This window comes from Neopelma chrysocephalum, unplaced genomic scaffold, assembly GCF_003984885.1.
Source record: "Neopelma chrysocephalum unplaced genomic scaffold, ASM398488v2 Primary Assembly neopelma1_347, whole genome shotgun sequence".
Classification (NCBI taxonomy): Eukaryota; Metazoa; Chordata; class Aves; order Passeriformes; family Pipridae; genus Neopelma; species Neopelma chrysocephalum.
This window is the reverse complement of record NW_020898011.1, coordinates 2,201,498-2,217,380: the sequence shown is the minus strand read 5'-3', so window position 1 is coordinate 2,217,380 and position 15,883 is coordinate 2,201,498. Positions and strand designations below refer to the sequence as shown.

The window sequence follows — 15,883 nt, the reverse complement described above, 5'->3', positions numbered from 1 at the left end:
TTAATTGCTGGGTTCCTGCAGTACGAGAAGGAGCAACTGAACTTTATTACTGTGTTATTAGAAATTGGTAGGACACTTAAAACCCTTCTTAGAGCAGCCTTAGAGTACCTTCCAGTGCCTAAAAGGGCTCCAAGAATGCTGGAGAGAGACTTTGGACAAGGCATGGAGTGACAAGACAAAGAGGAATGGCTTCCCACTGCCAGATGGCAGGGTTAGATGGGATATTGGGAAGGAGTTCTTGGCTGTGAGGGTGGGGAGGCCCTGGCACAGGTTGCCCAGAGAAGCTGTGGCTGCCCCTGGATCCCTGGAAGTGTCCAAAGCCAGGTTGGACGGGGCTTGGAGCAACCTGGGATAGTGGAAGGTGCCCCTGCCCATGGCAGGGGATGGAATGAGATGGTCTTTAAGGTCCCTCCAAACCCAAACCATTCTGTGTTTCTGTGGGTTATCTCAGACATTATTACTTGAGCACCCTTGAAGGTAAAATTGTTTGTGTTCCTGTCTAGGTTTGTGTTCACATCAGGCTCAGAACTTGTGTAGAATCCCCTCAGTCATGCAGAGCCTTTCTCCTGTGTGTTCCTCTCAGAAATTGTAACTTGGAACTGTTTAAAGATAAAATTGTCTGGTTCTGTTCGTTTTAGATTCCTTGGGCTTCTGCCAGTTGTTTTTAGACTGTCCCCTGGAATGCTGCCTGCAGAGGAATCGCCTCAGGAGTGATCCTGTACCTGAGCAGACAATACATTTAATGGCACGGAAAATAGAAATGCCAGATCTCAAGAAAAATGCTTGGGAGCAGCACAGCCTCATTCTGAGAAGCTCTGATTGCATCTCAGAGGACAAGTATGCTACTGGATTGATCCTAGAGTTTTCCCTAAGTGCTGTTTTCATGACTGGATAGAAGCTCCTTATTGTATCTAAACAGTGTGTAAAAAATATTCCCAGTGGTGATTTTTGGAAGCCAGAGACACAGGCTGGTTGTTGGGAGCTCCCAGCCACCATCCTTTGCAGAGTTAACCTCAAAACTCACTGCATTGCTGCCCTGACATTGAAAATCCATGTAAATTGCCTGAAACATTAAGACTGGAAATAATTGAGCTGTAACTGTTTTTCATCTCAGATTATTTCACTGATTGCCTCATAAATTAAACTGAAAACTTGCTCTTTTTATTTTCTGTGGTACCACTTCAAAATGGAAGAAAAATGTCAGTGAATCTGTTTGATGGATGTGTTTTACTCTGTTGTTTGTTTTCTTAGTGAGCAGATAATTAACCTGCTGGCCACTGCTCTGGAAAATCCAGCGAGGCCAAACGAGGAGGACACAGAGCAAAAGGTAGCACTGCTTGCCTTCAGGTGGTGACTCAGGTGCTGCTAATGTGTTACTTGTTTCCAAAGTTAGATAAATTTAAAGTGTTTGCTTGTTTTCTCCCTTTCTGCTGGCTCTGGGCAGGACACAGATCGAGCCATCTGTGCAGCCAGTGCTGTCCACCAGGCTGACCAGGCGTGCAGGAGGGTCATCTCTCAGGCCATGAAGGATGCCAGAGGTACATGTTCTACCTGTCCCACCCATCCTACCTGTCCCAGCTGCTGGTTGGCAGTGGGAGACTAAACCTGTGGAGTTCCCTTGGGGAGAATTGTTCAGGAATCCTGTCCCAGCAGGTGTGACCGAGGGAATCGCATTCACAGGTCTGGTCACAGTTATTTGTGGAACATGAGTCAAAGTCTGTAGGTTTAAAACTCAGTATAATATTTATTAACTGTATTAAATACAGCTTTAATGAACCCATTTAGTCCAGACCAGCATTTTAGAGGATTTTAGTTCATTGGATTTATATGATTAGCAACTCTGTGCATGTGTTCAAGGTTCTCTCTGTTGACCAGGGACAGGACCCAAGGAACAGCTGGAGCTGTGCCAGGGGAGGGTTAGGTTGGGTATTAGGAAAAGGTTCTTCCCCCAGGGGGTGGTTGGGCACTGACCAGGCTCCCCAGGGCAATGGGCACAGCCCCAAGGCTGACAGAACTCAAGGAATGTTTGGACAACACCCTCAGGGACAGATTGGGATTGCTGGGGTGTCTGTGCAGGGCCAGGAGTTGGACTTCAGTGATCCTTGTGGGTCCCTCCCAACTCAGGATATTCTGTGACTCTATAGTATTATGATTTTGTCTTTAAGATGAAGTTAAAAGTTCAGCTTTCATTTTCTTTAGACAAAAACGTTCTCCCAAGCGAGATGAAGAGCCTGGCAGAAGAACTCAACAAACTGAAGGCAGGATTTTTGGAAGACCTGAGGCAAGGAAAGACTTTGAAAACCCAAAATTCTGACCCTGCTACGAGCGTAATTTCTTCATTCCAACATGAGGCAACCAATGTAGTCAATAAATATATTTTAAAATAATGACATAGAGAATGTTGGGTGTTTAAATTGCAGTACTGCTGAGAGATCCCTTCTCTGACTCCTCTCTCCATGGTATGGAAGAGAAACACAGTCTAAACAGACTGGAGATCAAGCCAAGAGCAAACCATCCTTAATTTTAAATTTCATGGAATCATAGAAGAATTTAGCCTGGGAAGAGCACTTGGAAGTCTCTTAGTCCTGTTTCCTGCTTACCATGGGACTGACCTCGACCCACAGCCTCCTTCAGATGAGATTCTGAGGAGCTCCTTGGCTGGTGACCTGCTCTGCTCTGTCCAGCAGCCCCTGAGCAATCCCAGAGGTGAGTTTATCCTCCTTACCATATCTAGATCCCATTTAGACCTGAGCAGATCACCAGCTCCACCTGTGGTAGCACATGCAATTAAGAATTAACACGGGACCTAATTAGAAAGTGTTATTTTATTCATATCTTACAAAAGCAAAGCTTCACAACATGAACTACACGTGATAGAGTTATTTCAGAATTAACCTTGTCATCTCAAAAACATTCACTAACATTAAAATTTATTTTACAACTCTAACAGGTTTCATTTTTGCATAAAATATGCTCTTTACACTGAAATACATATTATTAACAAAGTAGGTACTTTGAAGCACATACACCAAGATTGCTCAATGAAAAATGCTTCAGCAGGAGAGAGATTTCCTGCAGCAGAACATCCATTTGCTGTAGATTTTCAAAGAAGCTTAAAATTAATAGAAAACTTGCCAGTGAAGACTTCTAAGTTACATTCCCTTCGTCAAAAAGAAACAAAAATCAACACCCCCCCCCAAAACATTCTGGAACAAAACAAACAGCAAGAGATTATTTGGCTAGAAAACACTGCTGGAATATGTCACCCAGCACTGAGTTTTATATTAAAATGCCAACCAAAATCCTCTTCATCTAAACATGTGTCTGTGAAAAAACAACTTTTCCCTATTAGCTGCTTTGCAGTTGGTTTAAGTATTAACTGAGATAATCAAGATGTTCAAATATTTACTGGAATATTCAGTCTCGGTTAAGTCTGTATTGAGTGCTACAAATAGTGCATGTTGAAATGTCCACAAAGCTATAAAATAATCTCTTACAATAAAAACAAAAACTTCACAGAATTCGTGTTTTGCAACTACAGAAACTAACAGAACCAAGCTATGGAAAAATTCCATTTCCTTCCAAAGCTTCCCTGTTAATAAAATGCTAATCACCCACCACCTTATAATATGAGAATTTGTTTTGCTTTTAAAAAAGAAATGAGATAGTGCATTGTAGCACATGGAGAACTAGATATGAAAAGTCCCTCTGACTGAGAACTCAATCCCAGAATCCTGGACAAGTATCCCACACTGACAGGGTAAGGCCTGCTTGGGCAAGGGAATCATCAGGATCAAACTCTCAAACAATTTGCCAGTCTTTAAATTGTAGCCAATAGGATGTACAAATTATGAAAAATAGGCCAATACACCTTCCAAGGCTCCTCAGTGGAGAAGGGCACAGCAGTGTCAGGGAGTTGTTTGGCACAACAGCACGAGGAGGAAACACGAAGAATCCTATTCCTGGTGTGACCCTCTGTGAAGGATGCAGGGATCCACCCCAGGGATCTGGGTGCAGAGCCAAGGGACAAACACCAAAGCTGCTGCTGCCCAGGAACCCCTGCAGAGAGGAGTTTGCCCAAGGAAACAGGGAAGTGTTCCTGGCATTGTTCAGCTGTTTGCAGATGTCCAAGCTAATCTTCTTTTCCTGAGGAATTCCAAAGCAGAAACAATGGTATCCTGGCAGCAGCATTAAAATCCTTCCAAACAACAATTTGCAAGGTTTGGGGTTAGATTTTTTTTCCCCACACCGAGTTCTGTTATTAAGAATGTATTTTCTCCACAACTGAGGATCCTCCCCTAAATGAAGGCCCCTTTTCCATCAGATCCTGCAGGCTTCCTCTTACTCCCAGTGACCTGACCAGCTTCCTATCCTTAACTTTGTCCAAGGGCATCGTGGTTCAGAAGTCATTTTTCTAAATCACCAAACCATGAGCTGTCACACAAAAAAAAGTCTGTAACTGTTGACAGGCGCTGCCAACAAAAGTCCTACTGGATTAGAAACCACATCAGTGGGATGGAGGGAGGGAATCCTAAACATTTGTGCACATGGAAGTCAATCTCCCTGCTGATACCAGGAGGGAGAAAGGCTGGAGCCGCAAACCAAGGAGAACTTGGCTGTTGTGACTGGTGCCATTCCACACTGTAAGGTGCTCCCTGGAGCACCACCATTCCAGAAGCTTCCTTGGAGCTGCTAGAGCCTTGGAATAGGAGATTGCATTATCTATCAAAAAGGCAAGGAAAACCACTTCTATAAATTACTAATCATAAAGGTCTTCAACAGTTAATTCTCTTATCCTAATACTGTATTTTTAGCCAAATGTAGATTTTAGAATCTGCCAGTGTGGGATCCAGAGGGAAACACCTTTCCTGTCCTCTTTGACTGGAATAGGCATCTTACAAAACTGGATTCCAGTTCAGTCAGCTTTTAGTCCTTAAAATAAAGGGCTCTCCATGCACACAGAATTGCAGTTTTACTGATAAAATAAATTTTAAAAGTATAAAGCAACAAAGAGATGTTCTGGAATTATGAAGAGTGTAATGATGAAAAATGGAATTACATTCTGCTTTACGAATCCACCCAAATGGATTTTGAACCAGGCCTGAAACCAATTACTTTTAGGAGTGACAGTGTGTTATTATTCATCTTCACTAAGTTGGAACCACTCCAGTGGCAGATTTCTGACCTCATTACTACAAGACTGTGCACAGCCAACAATCCAGTCCCTTCAGCTGGTTACCTAAGCACAGAAAATCAACAGTAGGTAAGTCAGGTAGAGAGAAACATGCCTGGTGTCCAAATTTCTATTTAATTAAAGTCAAAATTACTTCTAAAGCTAAAGTTCTCAGACAGGTGGTTTTTCCTGCATTGACCTTACACTGATGTCACTGTTAGTGTTTTTCCATTGGCTCCAGGAAGTTTTAGCTCCCAGAACAACATAAGTTTGCATAAGCCAAACATTTGCTATTCAGATTCCAACCAATTTGCTGACAGGAAAAAGGAAATATATAAGAGAAGCTTAAATTTTTCTCAAGTAAGACAAACCAAGGTAAAAGTGCACGTCTAAATATGGGAAAAGTAACAGTTCTCCTTTTTTTAATGCCTAAAATTCCTATCTAGCATATTAAGGGTTATTATTAATTTTGCTCAGATGTTTTATTTAGGTTTAAAGTGCCTGTCTGTTACCCTGGGGGCTTCTAAAATAAGATGTAGAGTATGAAACAAAATAGTCATTTTCAGTTACCATTTGCTACCTAAAATTCCTAAACCCAGTGTAGCTCCTTTGCCTCCTACATGGACAGCTCAGAAAAGCCAGAGGCCCTTCCCCTTATTTCCAGCACACCCAAAAGACATTAAATCTGGGAGAGAGGATAAAAGAGACCTCCAAGTCAGCTGAATTTAAAATAAACTAGATCATATAACCCTCAAACATACAGGCAATGTCTCAGTTGTAGCCTGGCCCAACATAAAACTGAACAAAGGAGTTTTAATTTGTAAACCTCTTGTTTGTTCCTATTAGCACTCCTATCAGCAAGACAGAAGTCTAATTGTGCAAATTTTAAATATCTGTACAAATTAGTTTAAGGCAGTTAGAAGTCTCACAGAATATATATTAGTTCTACAAGCTCTTTATTAAGTCTGTTTAAAAATTACCTCCTCTGGAAAAGATGTAAATTTTGCTAAGTGTAGCTTAAAATAAGGTATACTGTTTAATTTTTTGTTTGTATAACTCATGAATGACAAGCTTTTAACTCTTTTTTTTTCTACCAGAGTTTTATTCACGATAACCCGTTACCTTCTAGTTTTGTGATGAGTTTTTAAAATAGTTAAATTAGTGTTTGAGCCCTAGAATGAAGAGTGTAGGCTACTAAACAGAAACTTATTATAAACCATTGGATTAAAGCAACTTTTACATCAAATTGAATTTGTATGTGGAAGTTGCTTCTGTTTGCTTTTCAGGTTTAGAGTTGTCAAGTTTTTAAGGATAAGTATGTCTCCATAGTAGCCATATAGAATCACAGAATGGTTTGGGTTGTGAGGGACCTTAAAGATTATTTAATTCCAACCCCCCTGCCATGGGCAGGGACACTTTCCACTATCCCAGGTTGCTCCAAGCCCCTCCAACCTGGCCTTGGACACTTCCAGGGATGGGGCAGCCACAGATTCTCTGGGCAACCTGTGCCAGGGCCTCCCCACCCTCACAGGGAAGAATTTCTTCCCAATATCCAGTCTAACCCTGTCCTCTGGCAGTCCTTGTCCTGTCACTACTTGATATGTCACTGCATTAACCTTTCACATTTTATGGATAATGTGGCTTGTCCAGCCTAGTAAATACTCTGGTAGTGACATCCTATGGTTCAGGACACACGCTCTGCTTCTCCATTTGCAGAATGTTTATTGGGATTAAGTGCAAGCAACTTAAATTTAGCAACCACAGCATGTAAATGCATTCCAATCCTGACAGCACTCTTGGCTTTTTTTGAAAGGCTACATGTAAAATAACAACCAAATCCTACACGAAATTCCCCTGGCAAGTTTTACAACAACACAGAAATAAATGTGCCTCCTTTGTCGAATTGACTAGTGTGAATATTCTGTATGGGAATGTGCAAGCTTTCCATCAGCAAGTATGAAAAATAGACTGTAATATGTTAAAAAACTAAACCAAAGCATGTCTCAGTCAATGTTGATTATGTTGGCCTCTTGCAAAGTGGCAAGCGAAGTCGTACTTGTTTTTACACTTACACCCACAGATGTTGCACTGGAAAGGATTTTCAAATCCATGACATCCCATGTGAATTGTATAAAGGATATTGTCTGCAAAGTACATGTCACAGTGTGGGCAGTGATGCAGAAGCTGAGGGTCCTGGACTGGGAGGGTTGGAGCTGGAGTACTTGGCTGGCTGTTACTTATACTGGGAGTACTGGTGTGGGCGCTGCGATCGCTGCTGGGCCCGGCCACAGGACTATAGTTCCTTTGATTTTGTGGAGGCCGAGGATCTGGGCTGGTTGGAGATGAGTTTTGAGGAATATTTGCTGACACAGCTGAAACTACTGCAGGTGCAGCAGGCTGCTGGATCATGAAAGGCTTTTCATCCTGACAGGAAACGACGTCAGGAGAGGCTGGATTTTGGTTTTCAGGTGGCAAGCTGGACAACTGTCCAGCCAACGTGGAGAGCTGGTTTAAAGGATTATCCACCATGAGGTCTTGTGGATCTCTTGGCAACCCTCCGCTCTGAGCCGTTTTTGCCATGCCCTCGTACGCTTCAGTCTGGATATTTGGGATTTCGTGGGTGAAGTCATTAAGGTAGTCTGGTTTCTGCACCACCATGGAAGGTGGGCTCAAATTAATTAATGCTCTTCTGCTGTACCCCAAATTGCTGGTCTTCTTCTGCAAAACCCCCCACATCTTCTTGCTGCTCAGGGAAGACCTCGTGCCCTTGATGGGCACCATCTTGTGTTTGCGCCGCCGGTGATGGGACAAGTTGCTCCTGTCGCTGCAGCGGAAGGAGCACAGTTCACACTTGTAGGGCTTCTCCCCGGTGTGGGATCGCATGTGGGCCTCCAGGTGACGCTCATAGGCCGAGGCAAAGGGACACAGATGGCACCTGTGCGGCTTCTCACCTGGAAAATTAGAACAGATCATGCTAAAGCACCTCGGAGCACTCGGAAAAGGCTTTTTGTGGGACACGGAGCAGCTCGCTGGGAGCCGCTGGTCAAACTCCAGAGTCACTGCCAGTCTTGAGCTCAGCTGAGTATCCAGTGGAAGAACAAAGAACATTGGGACATCTCTGCCTCACCCAAGTGATAATTAGCACAGGGAAAAAAGTGAGTGGAATTAGCACAGTAAATAAGCTGCCTTGGAATTGCCCCAGGGATGCCAAGCACTGAATGCAGCGATGTTTGTGTGGTGCCCTGAACTGGATCCAAACTCTCCCTCACCTATGGGGCTACAGGAATGTCTGTGCCACCAAAATGAATCACTCTTCATAATAACTGAGCTTAAACACTGAGGGAGGATGTCCTTCTAGTATTCTCCAAACATCCCTAGTATTAAACATCCTGGAACTACTATCTAAAAAACCCATGCACACACCAAAAACTGAGTTTTGAGAAAGGATCCTGTGGCTAAAGAGTTATTAAATAAAACAAAAGCCAGGTACTCCCTGCAGAGCTGTGTGTTCTCCCAGACATGGGAGGTGGTCAGGTATTCTCCTTTTACACAGGTAGAACTGTGATCTTCTATTAAATGAAATTTATAGACAGTCCATTAGCATTTTAAAAATGCAGGCCCATTTGTAACACAATCCTTTGGGACTTCTGATTATCCTCTGATACACTGATCTTCTAAGAGTTTTTAGATCCAGGTCTGCAATGTCAGAAATGCCTAAAGGATTTGATGCCTGTTCAGGTGCTGAAATGAATGATCATCTTATCCTTCCTATCTAGAATTCCAGGTTAATTGCTAAATCACTCTTGTGCAACTTGATTCTCTTGCCACATAGCATGTAAAACTCAAAAAAATGTGAGTGGGTTCCTTCTCTTTCTGAGGCATTTTCTACTATTTTAAATGCAGGCTGTTTTGTGGCTTTCAAAATCCATCCAGAACAACTGTAAAAGCCAGAGATCTGAATTCAGGAGGGCCCCTATTACAGCACAGGCCCTGTAAGATGGTATGTGGCAGATACAGAAACCTCTTGCCATGGGGAGCATCCCACAGCTTGGAATCACAACCTGGAATACCAAATAGATTATTTTTCCTCCTACCTCACTGGCTCTTCAAGATTGACAGGAATTTTTGTAATACCTCCGAGTACCCTCTTTGCACCAACGAAACCATGACTTCTCCAAGAGCATATCCAGGGATTCAAATGTGTGTAAAGATTTGGTACAATGACATGAGAAGACTGACAAACTCCCTGCATTCGCACAGAACTCGCCATTCTGAATGGTCTTATTTCATTCTGAACTGGTTACTCAGAGATAAGGATTTGCATCACGTGTTGCACATCTGTAACACACCACAGCTGCTGAACTCCTCATTATCCTGCTGTCAGGCACTTAATAATGGTTGCATGATCATGCCTGGGATATAATTACTCTGGCAGATACCTTGCTACACTTGATGTTATCCAGGATGCATTACCTGTTTACTTACAGTGCTCTGAGGCTACTGGTCACCTACCACTTCCCTGTTTTAATTCTAATGCTGATTCACCACTCTGAGCCCTCACAGTGCATGCAATCCATCTCCTTGCCCTTTGCCATGCTTCCAAGCAAAACAACACTCAGGTCTTGGGTCTTCTTTCCCTTGAGTAAAAAAAACAAACAAACAAAACAACCCCCAGGAAAACCAAATCAAAAATTACCCTTTTCTTGTTCTGGAGTGCCCTGTCTCTGTAAAAAGAAAGAAAGTGGAGCTTTCTGAAGAGCCATTAAGGTTATGGCAAAGTGCTGTTGCCATCAGGACATGCAGTGCTGAATTAAAATTAAGGATGGAAATGTACTGTAACAAGGCAAAGGGGAAACTTATACAGAGAAAAAAAAGCAGCCTGAGATCCTTGTTTACATTCTAAAACTGAACAGGTTGGTGCAGAGAAGTGAACTGTTACTGTTGTCAGTCACTGGTATCTCATTATCAGGCATGTCTGAACCAGAAATTTGGGGCTGCTCCCTGTGTGAATGTGTGTCCAAACTGCCAGAGCTCTTTGATGGAGAGGAGAGTGACACCCCTGCATCCCCCTCTCACTACAACCACGAGACACAACTCAAAACATTAGTCAAGGCCCAAACCCAAAGCATTATGTTTGCCCCAACACCCAAATTTGTGTAACTCATGGAATGTTTGCTTCTGACTAATGACTGTTGGGTTAGAGATTTTTGAAGATATTTCTCAGCATCCCAATTCCTGGTTGGACTCTTTCTTGCTTTCATATACATTATGCTGCAACCATGATGAAACGGTCACAAGCTCCCACAGGAATTGTTCTGCCACCTCAAGCCATTTACTTGGAGGGCTCTCCTCCCTAAAGCAGCACAGGAGAAGAAAGCATTCTGAAAACACAAGAGAGAACTGTTAACCTCAGATCTGAGAGTATGAAAAGGTAGGCAACTCCCTAGAGTAAGAGAAGGAATGCTGACTCTATGCCAATACCCACATTTTGATACTTAAAGAAGGGAGATTTGATTTTTTTGCTCTCTAGTATGGCTAAAATTTATGACATTTGATATTAAGTAACATATTCATTCTGTTTGAGAAACCCCACACACACCATGAAAACCATCCCAAGAACTAGCAAGCACACAATTCCAACATTTTCTAGGAGCAATTTATGCCTCCCACCAGCTCTAGCAGTCCATCTGCTCGTGCTGACAACTGGCCAGCACGAACTGTGGGCTTGGGGAGGCAAGTTTTCAGATGGCAACAGCTTCCTGCTACTGAAAAGATGTGACATTTTAAATTTGATGTTACCTCTGCCTATTTTAAGTACTCCTTAAAAATGAGCTCTGTGAGTCTGCAGTGCAGTTTTTCTCACTCCACAGCCCTCATTTCACAGGGTCAGCATTAGCACTGCACAGAGTAAAGCTGATAAAAGCATCCCTTGTTGTCCACATCCCATATGAGGCAAATGGTAGGTGAAGCCGTACCTGCTTTATGAAAAACCAGACCAAACAAACAGCTCCAAAGCCCACTGCTGCTTTGCAGCTCTGCAGCAAGACAGGGCTTTAAGGCTGTTGCAAAGGCAGGTACACAAGCCAAGGTACTTTATCCTCTGCTGGAACTCCTCAAAATTTCCACTGGGAATCTGAAAACAGCAACAGCTACACACAGAGGTAGCTCATGGTAGCACAAGAGGAGAATTTACCAGGTCCTTAGAGTCTGAACTGCAGAACTCTTTGATTTCTAGTTGTTGCCATTTCCTACCCGATTGTGCCTTGTCAAAACAAGCCAACACTGCAGGACCAGCACCAAGGAGCACTGAATTCCCCAGAATCCATCCTGGGATGGATGCTTTCCTCCCAGGATGGATTTTTTGTGTGGAATATGTGATGAACATCATGTGAAAGCAATGGTTCCTGGCAAAGTGAGAATCTGACTAGATTACCTGAAGATAGATAAATTATATTCCAGTTACAACAATGTGTTTCCTTCAAGGTGAGTCCCGAAATACCCAAGACCACTGAAGGGAGACACTTGGAAGTTTTGGAACAGTCCATACCAGACTGGAAACCTATGAAAACTTTCATTCTTTGCAGAAGACAATTTTTTTTTTTCTTACTGTTCTAGTTTCCAGCCCTAGAGTCTTCTGTGTCAGTGTAATATACTCAGTAGACTTCACAAGCACCTTTCATGTGTTTCTTCTCATGTGCCAAGAAGCTGGAGCTGACTTCAGCTCCACACTTTACTGAGAGTTTTGCTTTTCAGCTTTATACACCCAACAGTGGCAAATGCTCTTAAAGAAGCCACAATTGATTTTTTTTCTTTCCATTACTGTTACCAATCAACTTGATCATAGGCCCTCATTTTTGAATATTCTACCAATAAGAAAACTTTATTCTTATCCCTGTGCTTTGTACTTTCACATCTAGAATGTTGTGGAGAACAGGAATATTTTCATAGCTAAACAACAGAGGAAGAAAAGGCCCTATAAATCTCCAGGCAGTAACATGTACATTTGTCACTTTTCTGATTAGCACAGAAAAACTAACAGTTAATTTTAGAGCCCTTCAATTTACACTGAAGTTTTCATGCTAAGCTTTACTCCCATAGAGTTACTTACAATAAATGTCAGCAGGAATTTGCATAGTTTAAACAGGTACATGGCACACCTTTAAAACACAGTTATAAAAAACCAACCCAAACCCCAGTTCTAATTGTTAAGAACTATCAGGCTTCTTGAATAGTCAACTCCTCACACACAAATCACAAAGCTGAGTTAATACCCCAAGCCCCAGAGCCAAGCCCAGCAGAACATTCCATACCTGTGTGAATCCTGATGTGTTCTATGAGCCGAGCTGTTCCTTTGCTGGCGTAGTTGCAGTACCGACACTTCAGCTTTCCATCAAACGTCCTTTCAAACCCATCCACCAACATTCCTGAGTTTTCATCCAGTGAAACTTCAACAGAGGGATGGTCCAGACCGTTCTGATCACCTTCTGTCCCAGCTGTGAGCAACACAACAAAGATTTTAATTAAGAATCTGTAGGACACTGTCACGCTGTGAGAATGTGCCAAATACCTTCTGCTTCTCTATGCCCTTGGTCTTTAAATATACAGAACTATAAAACAAAGGTATATGCACATCTTTTGTGATGTGAAAATGATTACAGAAATGCTTCCATACAACTGCAGCACCTGTATAATTACCTGGACTGAAAACAGTGCAGTCAGTCTCAAAAAAAGTCAGATTTATGGCAGTGAAACGAGCTCACCTCCCTGGAGAGTCTCCACTTCCTTGTCGCCAGTAACTGATCCAGAAATCATGTTGACATGGTGAGTCTGCTGTGTAAGATATTCCTGAAAATCTTTTACAAAATCCAATGGTTCTGCCTTCTTTTCCCCCATATTGGCTCTTTACATTTACAACCTCTTGTGCCTAGAAGAAAAAGTGCTTTCAGAACACAAGTATCACTGAATTTGAATTCATTCATAAAAACAAGTTTGGGGTTTGGTTTGGTTTTTAACTGAAAGATTACTTTTATCACACAGCACGACTCAATGCACAGATTGACAACCACAAGAATGTTATTTTTAGAGTTTTTAACTCATTAAAGATCACCAAATACAATTTATGGGGAAATGGTTTTCAGCAACAGTAACATAATGACCATAACTATTATTAAATTAGATAAAATGATGTAATAATCAAAATCAACTTTCCTTTTTAAAAAAAAAAATGGATCATACCTGAATTTCACTTCCCTGCTAAGTAGCAAACATGCTCCAAAATGTACTCCCAACACACCAGATAAAAAGCACAGAGCACAGCTTCTCCACTTTCCCTGGAAGAAGAGAAAGGAAATGCAAGTCCCTTATTCTTCCCAACTCCTATGAGCTGTAAGAAGGAAACTTGAAAAAATATTTATGTTTTAAAAGACAGGCTCTAACACTCTACTGCTCTAAGCTTTATTAAAATAATTACACATCCAGCAAAAACTTTTCACAGGCTGCATCCCTTCCTTCTTGTGTCTCACGGAAGGACAATTCTGTCTCACTGACCACCTGAACAGTTTCTCTGATAAACATCTGGCTCCAAAAAATCCCAGAGCTGGGTCAGTCAGTTATGGCAGCTGTAATGTTGGAAACCAACTGAATGCTGGGGAGTAGCAAAGATGGAAAGAAGCCTTAAAAAAAAAGCACTATTTCACAGTTCTCCCAAAATTTTAATTTCCTATCCTGAGTAGAAGTCTTAATCCATTTCATTATTTTGTATTGAAATAAAAATATTCACCAGAAGTCAGTGGTCAGACTCTTTTTAAGGACTCTAAATAACAAACCTCTATAAAGTCTCAATTCATAATGAATTTGGGAAGACAGATTTTGGGATTCAGTTGGAAAGAGGACAACGAGTCTGTCACATTATTATTCCTGCAGACTACGATCAGAAATAATTTACAATGCTACAATTTCAATAAGAATATCCTTGATTTTTTTAATAGCTACTAAACAAAGCATTAGGTGACCTAGAAAAACTCACACTCTGAGTTCAAGACCACATTTAAACATCATCTCCTGTATTTGCAAAGCCACTCAAAAGTGTTGGTTCATTTTTGGCATCCAGATGAGTATGTTCTTTCACATCATAACCAAGTATGATACCAAAGTATACCAGGCCATACTGGCATTTTTTATCACCATTAACTTAGTCTGGAACACATCTTTATGTATCAATTTTGCCTACCTTCTTTCAGGTGTCACCAGCCCCGTGTAGGCTTAAGTTAATTTGTATTCCATTTGTTGGTGTCTCCTGCAAAAAAAACCCAAAGACATCAGGATATAAATTAAAGATAGGGAAGAGAAAATCAGGACAATGTAATGTAGGGTCCTGACCAGGCCAAATTTCCACTAATTATAGTAATAAGAAATAATAATTTAAAATTAAATCAATCCTAAACAATGAATCAGAGAATGGTTTGAGTTAGAAGGGGACCTTCGAGACCATCCAGTTCCACCCCCTACTGTGAGCAGGGACACTTTCCACTAGCCCAGGTTGCTCCAAGCCCTATCCAACCTGGCCTTGGACACTTCCAGGGATCCAGGGGCAGCCACAGCTTCTTTGGGCAACCTGTGCCAGGGCCTCACCACCCTCACAGCCAAGAATTCCTTCTCAATATCCCATCTAACCCTGCCCTCTGGCACTGGAAAGCCATTCCCCCTTGTCCTGTCCCTCCAGGCCCTTGTTCAAAGTCCCTCTCCGGCCTCCTTGGAGCCCCTTCAGGCACTGGAAAGGGCAATTAGAACATCCCAAAGCCTTCTCTCCTCCAGGCTGAGCAATCCCATTTCTCTCAGCCTTAACTGATTTGATTAAGTGCTTTTATAATCATATTTAATTCTGAAAGAAAATTACACAAAAGTTCATAAACAGCTTGGGGGAAAGACATTATTTTGGTGATCAACTGCATAAAACTTCCTCTCTCTGCCTTGTTGATTAAACATGAAAACACTCATCCTTTTTTTCACAGCAGTGGAGGGAAGTCACCACAATTTCAGCACCACCCAAAACCTCTCATTATAAGCTCAAAAGATCTTTCTGTGATTTTCTGTGGTATTTTTTACAGCTCCATAGCCAGCAGCTCTCTCTTCAGGGGGGAATGATGCACACCTGATTCTTGCTATGTCACTCCTGCCAAGCAGTAAATGTAACTCTAATGATCAGAAACTGAGCAGCCCAGCTCGTGTTTCACACAGGAGGGATGGGCTGATCACACCGGGTGTTACTCGAGCTCTGCTTACACAGCTACACCTCCTCCAGCTTTACACGAGTGGCTACTCATTCCCTACACAGGCACAGCTGCTGGACTGAACAGTGGTCACAGCACTGAGGTGAGCTAAGTGTATTGTCAAAGAAGAATGTGCCAGGATGAAATATTCTGCCTAAATAATTCTGCTAAAGAAAACAGTTCAGAGTATTTTCTTACTAGAGTAAAATAGGTAGTTTTGCACACAGTCAGAATTAATCCTGCAGCAATTATAAGAGAATAAAATAATATGAGGACATGGATGCAATAAGAGAATAAAATGGCTATGAGCACGTGTATGCATCCCACCTCCTTCTAAGGAATCCAGGAGAAAAAAAGGGGAGATCTTGCTGTTCCATCTTTTCCAGGGCAAATAACTTAAAGCCGGCAGGATCCCAAACTCTATCCAAGCCTTTTCTGCACC

The 15,883-nt window shown here is 42.0% G+C and overlaps 3 protein-coding genes across 4 annotated transcripts in view; 2 read left to right on the top strand and 1 right to left on the bottom strand.

Annotated features, from left to right (window-relative positions):
- The window catches only part of PSTK (phosphoseryl-tRNA kinase), a gene marked incomplete at its 5' end in the record, with an annotated part of 4,396 nt that extends 878 nt beyond the window's left edge, over positions 1-3,518 (top strand). Inside the window, 4 exons of the mRNA XM_027705725.1 lie at positions 639-837; positions 1,252-1,327; positions 1,445-1,538; positions 2,200-3,518. Of these exons, the coding sequence (XP_027561526.1) occupies positions 639-837; positions 1,252-1,327; positions 1,445-1,538; positions 2,200-2,387 (557 nt within the window). The remainder of the gene's footprint in view (positions 1-638; positions 838-1,251; positions 1,328-1,444; positions 1,539-2,199) is intronic.
- The window catches only part of LOC113978630 (disintegrin and metalloproteinase domain-containing protein 9-like), a 25,972-nt gene extending 17,956 nt beyond the window's left edge, over positions 1-8,016 (top strand). The window contains exon 23 of the mRNA XM_027705717.1: positions 8,004-8,016. The gene's annotated coding sequence lies outside the window, so the exon portion shown is untranslated. The remainder of the gene's footprint in view (positions 1-8,003) is intronic.
- Positions 6,879-15,883, bottom strand: IKZF5 (IKAROS family zinc finger 5). 2 transcript variants are annotated; one of them, XM_027705722.1, is made up of 6 exons: positions 15,769-15,883; positions 14,403-14,468; positions 13,409-13,503; positions 12,934-13,097; positions 12,484-12,666; positions 6,879-8,124 (listed from the first exon to the last, which is right to left on the bottom strand). In XM_027705722.1, the coding sequence occupies exons 4-6, from the start codon at positions 13,064-13,066 to the stop codon at positions 7,181-7,183; spliced, it is 1,260 nt and encodes a 419-aa protein (XP_027561523.1). In that variant the 5' UTR covers positions 13,067-13,097; positions 13,409-13,503; positions 14,403-14,468; positions 15,769-15,883; the 3' UTR covers positions 6,879-7,180. The 2 variants fall into 2 exon arrangements, with proteins under 2 accessions (XP_027561523.1, XP_027561524.1); XM_027705723.1 differs by lacking the exons at positions 13,409-13,503; positions 14,403-14,468; positions 15,769-15,883 and having other exon boundaries at positions 12,869-12,973.